The sequence below is a fragment of the Aplysia californica genome, unplaced genomic scaffold (genome assembly GCF_000002075.1).
Source record: "Aplysia californica isolate F4 #8 unplaced genomic scaffold, AplCal3.0 scaffold00914, whole genome shotgun sequence".
NCBI classification, from domain to species: domain Eukaryota; kingdom Metazoa; phylum Mollusca; class Gastropoda; order Aplysiida; family Aplysiidae; genus Aplysia; species Aplysia californica.
In genome coordinates this window covers 31,987-39,888 of record NW_004798184.1, presented here as the reverse complement: position 1 = coordinate 39,888, position 7,902 = coordinate 31,987, and the positions used below count along the sequence as shown (strand labels likewise).

Below are 7,902 nucleotides of genomic sequence, written 5' to 3'. Positions count from 1 at the left end.
GAGGTTTAACAGCGCTCGCAACTGCATATATAATATAAGGTCATATGAGCGGAAGAAGATTAAAAGTGTTAGAAGAGAGTAACAAACATATTAAAAAGAAGAAGGTGAGAAAAGGACGATAGATGAATCAGAGGAAAGAAGAAGCAAACCACACCAGAGCACCCGCCAACCACCCACATAGATTGTATACACAGTGGGCCTCCACACCACAACCAGGCTGAGCTGAGACAACAACGATTCTGAATCAAGGCAGAAAAGGCAGAAAATACATATATATATATATATAAGGATGTCACAGACGACCCACAATTGTTACCACCATTATAATAATAATTATTATTAAGAGAATGCTTTCAATACACATTATATATAAAGCCTATATAGGTGCTAATTTTTCCAAAACAAAAAACAAACTTTGCGTACACAGTAGTAAAGATGGTAGACCCTGCATTGCTATGAAACCCTCTACAATTGACTAATATAATAGACTTTGTTCTCATATTATTCATAAATCCAGTCTTGAAAGTTCATAATTTTTCTTCAGCATAGAGGCAAGTCGGTGAGGAGCAATACTAAGAAAACCGAACCTGTATAGCTTCGTATGTTAAAAAATATGCCAAATAGGTTTGTTTTTTATATACTGGTTGGCAGTTTTACATGTACCATCAGTCATCTTGATAAAGCCTGTTAGAGTTAAGGTGCAAAGTGGAAGGTATAATGGGTGTTTACAACTTCAAACCATTATAGGATATTGGGACGGGGATCTTTTCGTCCAGAAAGATTTTCTCTCCACGTATTTCCCATAAAACTCTTAATAAGAGGTCAACAGGTTCCACCTTTGCCACAAGAAAAAAGGCCCTTTGAAATCTGTGTCCAAAATTAAATAGTTTGAACTCAAGTACATAATATGATGCAGTTTTTTTAAATTTAAGAAGAGATTATCAGTTCACATATTTTTTTAACACACTTCATAATTGCATAGCTAATGCATGCCTGTGTACATGAACCCCCCCCCCCAAACAAGCACCACTTGAATCTACAGTATAATCTACACTTCAAAATATCTCATGCCCATCATGGATGACCAGGAAGTTAAAAATAAAAACCTGTTCAGCGCAGCAACCAAAGTTCATTACAACATCTTGGGCATATATAACACCCTTTTTAGTAAGAGTTATAATATGGTACCTGCAACAAAATTTAGGTCATAAAAGTGCCAAAGATTCTGTAATGTGTTACAAGAGCGGAATAAACACACAAAAGGAGGAGAAATATATGGATAGTAGATGTCCGATGGGAATGGAGCAATTAACCATAACACTAGAGCACCTGCCAACCACCTATTTATTTCTATTATATTTTAAATGGACTTAAAAATGCGCAAACTATCGTATTTTTGTCAGGGCCAGACCTAGTTTATGGTATCACAGTGGCTTTTGGTCTTCCATTATGATTTTGACGGCCGTTGAGTATATATTCTAGATTTTATAATGTGGTCGCTCGTTACGGAAGTCCTCCCTATATATATATAGCCTATATAAATTTTTTATACAACAAACCCCAGTAAGAGCTATCTAAAGGGTGACAAACAGTGAAATGATTTACAGGACTTCACCAATCCTCAAAGTGATGAAGCATATATAACACCTGAAACATGTACTGTTATTACTAGAGTGTTAATTATTCATTTGTTTTTAAATCAAAATGTTCTTAATAAAACTCCCTTATTAATTTCCTGTTTGCAAAAACAAAGCGACAGGCGTGATCTCTCATCTCATACTCATACAAATTGTATATCTGCATCATAGCCTACTTAAATGTTTGTTGTTTTTTTTTTTGTTTTTTTTTTGGGGGGGGTGCTTTATTGTTTTATTTTTTAAAATTTTGTTGTTGTTGTTGCTTTGGCAACATGTACACATGAATTAATTAATAAACTGTTCCTAGCGTTAGTCTGATATTGTTGGACCACAAAGGCCAACATGAATACAACGGTTATACCTTACTGCTTTTTTGAAAAGTTAACGGATATATTGGCTATAATTAATGTCAAGGTTATGATGGTTAAAGATGGTGGCTGACCCTAGCAGACATAAAAAACAACAACTTTTGCAGGCGTTACCTTGTTACCTCGGAATCATTATCTGTGCATAAAAATATAAGGTGCAAATAATTAACAGCATTGACAAAAGTGGGCTAGGTATGAATTTCAAATAAAAATGAGTGACCTCTGACCTTTCTACTTTCTAAAAACTCGGCTAACTTAAGCATAATTAGCCTAACTAGGAGGCTGATCTGATACACCTCAATTAGAATAGAGGCATGAGGAATGTGTCGCTTAGAGAGAACTTATTAATAATAATTGTCGTCACTAAAGGTTATTCTTACCCTTCCATTTGCCTGCTCCGTCATTTTGAAGGATCCTGTCCTCTGCTGACCTCGTAGTATTCAAATATTAACACTTGACTCACCACTGGGTGAAACGATTGGACACACTTTCGCTTGGCCTAGCGCAGACAAGCTGCTGTGCTGTGATCTGTGTTCAGTTCAGTGCTATGTTCGTGCGTGTGTCTGACAATTAATGTCGTAGTTGACTGCCACCTTTTCCTCTTGTGCCCAGTAGTGTCACCTGCTGGGGTAGCCTAATCTTAAGTTGTAAAACACAGCTGTCTTGTAAACACACTACACACATAACACACACCCGTCTTGTTTAGCAACACGAACGAGTCAGTCAGTGCAGCCTCGTAGTCGCAGTGGGCGGTGGTTAGTTATTTGAGTAAGAAGAGACGAACAGAACGAAACAAGAACAGGCGATCGACCCCCAAAGTTTGAGGTCAGCTCCTTCGAGTTTCGTTGAGGACAGCACACGGCGAAAGAAAAGTCAAGACGTGTGTGGAATCGGTCGGCTGACAACTCGGTGTGTAAACTGGGCCGGGGGGACTGACTGGCGGCTGGTGGTGGTGTGTGTCTGGTCTGGGCTTGCCGCGGGAAAATGAATGACCCAATCGTACCTGCGAGCTTGTGAGGGCGAAAATGAGATATTGCTTAATGGGTCTTTGGGTAGATTTATACTAGTTGCGTTAACGGTTCAGATGTCACAAGGCCCTACGCCCTTCATAGTATGGCTTCATTCGTTGTACTCCGGAGGTTAGGCTACTGGTCAGGTTTAAAACACCGTGAATAATTCGCCCACCGGTATGTAATTTTCTGAGAGTAGGCTACATCCTATCCCAATGTCGAAAAGAGGGAGAGGGTATGTGTGTGTGCGTGAGTGTGTGTGTGGGGTGGGGGGAGGGATATAATTATGCAACCATAGATGGTACACCTGCAACCCTGGAGAGTAGGAGTAGGCTACAATTACAATTTTTTTTTTAAAGTAGATATCTAGATAGAAAAAGAGAGCTCAGCGATCTGGGTGGGAGAAAAAGAGAAACGATTATTGTATACTGTACATTAATAATATACAACAACAAAAGTTGAGGTAATTATATATATTGAGAGATCTGGGAGGGGGGGGGGGCGATGTCATTGTCGCATAAATTAAAAGAAATGGAAAGAGAATGATAACTGTTTAAGAGAGAGAGAGAGCGAGAGAGAGAGAAAGAGAGAGAGGGGGGGGCGGGGGGGGGGGGATTAGTGGGCCACAGGGCTATAATAGAAGAAGACCACCGGGAATGATATGGTATCAAAGATAGAGAATCTTTGTCCATTTTAAATTGTAGCCGACCCGCTGCAAGTGATGTTGAAGTTCACCCCCTGTTACTGAAGGCTACCAAATAATGATTAACGAATGGGAAAGGTTTTTCTTTTAATTGCTTAGATTACTTTAATTACTACCTATGTACCAGTTGTTTCTCCTTTGTTTGATCTATTCTCATTGGGGTTTCTACAAAAAATGAATGGTGTTTTTATGCCTCACCCCCCCCCTTTTGTCCGAAATCGACACGATTTGGATCATATTGAAGGCGAGATATATATATATATATATATATATATATATATATATATATATATATATATATATAACATCCCATCAGAAAGATCAATACATGTACATGTACTCGATAAAAATTTTCCCGCTCAGGAACCGAACTCGAACGGTTTTCCCATGTGGGATTCTCTCAGAGAGAGAGAGAGAGAGAGAGAGAGAGAGAGAGAGAGAGAGAGAGAGAGAGAGAGAGAGAGAGAGAGAGAGAGAGAGAGAGAGAGAGAGAGAGAGAGATCTATAGGCCTTGTGCGAGAGCGGAGCGCCTGCCCATACACCACAGACGCCAGTTACTAGGCTAGTTAGAATACAGAGAACACCGCCTCACTAAACTACTTTGAAGTGATAAAAGTATGCAGTTATTAAGGTCGTTAAACTGTTATAATACCACGTGACATACATGAAACCTTCCAGAGCGCGTTTAATTAATTCTGAACCAACCTCTTTTAAAAAAAAATTACGATATGGGCGTTTTATGCCGCTATCGACACAATAATATTATTTATTATTTATTAGATTCAGGAGATGGGCTTCCGACCCTGCCTTTCAAGGCCAACTCAGGCTGAGAGAGATACAACATATCCCACCGGAAAGATCAATAATATATATATACATTAGGCATACAGAGAATCCTGCTTCACAGAAATTTACTTTGAAGTGATTATAAAAATATGCTACTGTACGAGTATTACTGGCCTACCCCTCTCACTCTCAGGCTGTAGGCTACCCTGACAGGCAAGGTGAAAAACAGCCTCCTTTTATTTAAATTGTGTGGATGGCGAAATGCCTTTCACGAGTACGATCCAGACACCGGCCAGATTTCAACGCTCCTTGAATGATTTCACGTATATCACGTAAGCTTAGTACACAATATTCCTGCACATGTAGGCCTATTATAACTATAACGGTAGTTTAACGCCCCTCTATTTAAACTATAATACTTAAGGACTACAGAGAAAAACTGGGGTACCGGTACCCAATAAAAATTTATGATTTATCCCCACTTAGAAATTGAACTCGGGTATTCTGCCAGCGACAGCGCGGTACCCTTAACCTTAACCACTACATCACAGACGCCAGCAGTTCATCCTCGTTACCAATATACCCGTACACATTGGAAATTGTCCAAGATTGCCGCCCGTTGCCGAGTAGAAAAGTGGTTGTCTAAGACTGGTGGACGTCTTGGACAATGTCACAAATAACTGTCACAAAAAGAAAAATAACCAGGGTGGGGGGGGGGGGGGGGGGGGTAGAGGCGTTTCTTTTCAATAGGTGGTTGTCTTGGACAGGTGGCTGTTAGAGCGGGTTCGAATCTAAGTCAAATACATGTACATGTAATGCATATTTTTTGTGTAAACGTAGTTGTTTCAAGTCTGACACTTCATTCGACCAATGAGCTTGGTAATGACATATTTTGGATAGAGTTTTATTTAATTTAATTTATATTTCTATATTTAATTATTTTATTATTATTTTCTTTTGTGTGTTTCACTGCGCTCGCAGCTGCATAAGGTCATATGAGCGCGCGGGACACCACACCCCCCAAACATTTTCAATTGGTAGGAAATGTTGGAATTTTGCACAGGTGGCGGCCGAAGCCTCACTTATCGATTTTGGACCACCAAGGGATCTTTAGCGTGCGCAACCTGCACACGGGACCTCCGAGATTTTTCGCCCTTGTCCAAAAAGGCTAGGTGTAGATCTTTCCTATCAGAGGATAAGGGGCGTGGCTGAAAGACAGCAGTAAGAAGGAGCTAAGGAGTAGCAGTAGAAAGGCTGCAGAAAGAGTCAGGAGCCCAGTGGATGGAGCAAAGGAGGTGAGGGGGGGGGGAGGAAAGTGGAGACAAAAGCAGACGACATAATATTGCAAGAGAGAAGGAAAGAAGGTGAAAGGAGACAATTTTAGAGTAGAACATTTTTCCGTTGCTACCCGGATTCGAGCCTGGGACCTTTGAATGAGAGGAGAACACCTTAATCTCTAGGCCATGAGAGCCCCCACAGTTTTATTTACAGCACTTGCAACATGATTAGGACATTTAAGTAAGTGCCGAAGATTAGAGATGTTACATGAGAGTAACATTAAAACAAAAAAGAAAGGGGAGAGATTTAGTCTCGTGGCGCTCACATGACCTTATGCAGTTGCGAGTGCCGTAAAACCTCGACTAAAACAAACATTTAGTCTTAGACGACAGATACATTATATATATATATATATATATATTCGTATTTGATAGGGAAAAAGGAACAAACCACACCAGGGCACCTGCCAACCATCCTTGGGCTTGAAGGTTTGACAATGACGAGACAGTCGGAGGTCTCCACACATTGGACTTTTGACTCTGAGCTCACTGTTGTTAGCTAAGTTGACATGTTGCTGAACTGTGGTGGAGACGACCTCAGTTCGAATCCCTACTGTTGCGGTCTCCTCAGGGAAGTCATACTACCATTCTCCTTTACCCTCAGGGTTGAGTCCCATAGGGTATGGATTATACTAGATTTTTACTTCTGCGTCCAAAAATGTTTATTTTTCAGATTAATAAGAGTTTTAAGGCACTTGCAACATAAATTAGATAATATAAGCGCCGAGGATTAGAGATGTTGCAAGAGAGTAACAAACCCAAAAAAATGAAGGAGAGATAAGAACTGTAGATGTTTTATAGGAAAGAAGGAGCAAACCACACCAGAGCTCTCACCAGCCACCCACCCCGAAATAAGTCTAAATTGTGTTGAAAGAGGCATAATATTATTGCAACTACTGGAGACTGGCCCCAAAGGTGCAAAGCTGCCCGTGCAACAGTGAGAGATTTTCACTGCTTCTTCTGCCACTTTAGCGCCTGTAGTGTAGCGGTTAGTGATAGGCCCTCTGTTGTCATGCGGAGGAGACCTGTGTTCGATTACCCAATGGGGAGAAAATTTTCATGGGGTATCCCAACCTTCCAGCTGGGATTTGTCGGTGTCTTTCCGACGTTGTGAACTTGGGAAACGCACTTTACATGAACTTCCCACTTGGCTTGGTCCTTTAGGAGACGGACGTTAAACTAGGAGGGCCCGCCCATTATATAACCTAATACATGTAGTGTTGATTGTGGTTTTAAACCCATACCATTTCACCATTTTGGGGGACTTGTATCCTTCTCAGTCCGGCTTGTCCCTAAAAGTAACAGGCACGGTCAGAAACCCGCCTCCTAGATCTATATGATGACATAAATTGTGTTGATGGGGCGAACCCCCCCCCCCCCCCAACCTATCCGTACATTAAAGAAAACAAAACATTTTCCCCCTTTTATGTACAGTAGTAGTAGTAGTATTTGACAATAATATGTACATATATAGATATAAGAATTTGAGCTATCTGTGTTATACTATCGTTAGTTCTTTTTTCTTAAGGGGAGAGATCAACACCTCGGAAAAAGTCATTGTAATTGTGGATGTTTGACGCCCACGCTGACACACATTGGATCATTTAAGGCCCCTTTTGAGGTGCAGTTTATTCATTGACAAACTAACAGTTTAACTAACAGATGCTAGATCTGGGTCATCGTTAAACTGCCAGATTGTCGACGAGAGAAGTTCCGTTTAGACAGTTTTTTTTATCCTTAGAGTGTCAGTCACACAAAAAAAAAAATTTACTTGGTTAATCCCGTACTGAATTGCGTTCCACGTGTGTTTTTAAAACTAATTTTGGTTTGCAGATTACGAAAATCTCATTATTTTTTTAATTTGGCCAATATTTTGGAAAATTTTGGAAGGCATTTTCAACTCCGAATTGGGGAACATCAAACAAGTCGCCCCCTTCAGTTCGTTCGCCACATATCTGAAGGCAGGACTGAGAACCCTTCGATATCGAGAGGATTGTTCGTTTCCACGCTCAGTTTTAACGGGAAGTAGACGGGATCCCCGCCATTCTTTCGATATCCTAC

At 40.5% G+C, this 7,902-nt stretch overlaps 1 protein-coding gene across 1 annotated transcript in view; it reads right to left on the bottom strand.

Annotated features, from left to right (window-relative positions):
- The window catches only part of LOC101849417 (dihydropyrimidinase), a 29,716-nt gene extending 26,729 nt beyond the window's left edge, over positions 1 to 2,987 (bottom strand). The window contains exon 1 of the mRNA XM_005110597.3: positions 2,386 to 2,987. Coding sequence (XP_005110654.1) covers positions 2,386 to 2,409 — 24 coding nt within the window. The 5' untranslated portion in view covers positions 2,410 to 2,987. The remainder of the gene's footprint in view (positions 1 to 2,385) is intronic.
- Between the last annotated feature and the right edge of the window lie 4,915 nt (positions 2,988 to 7,902).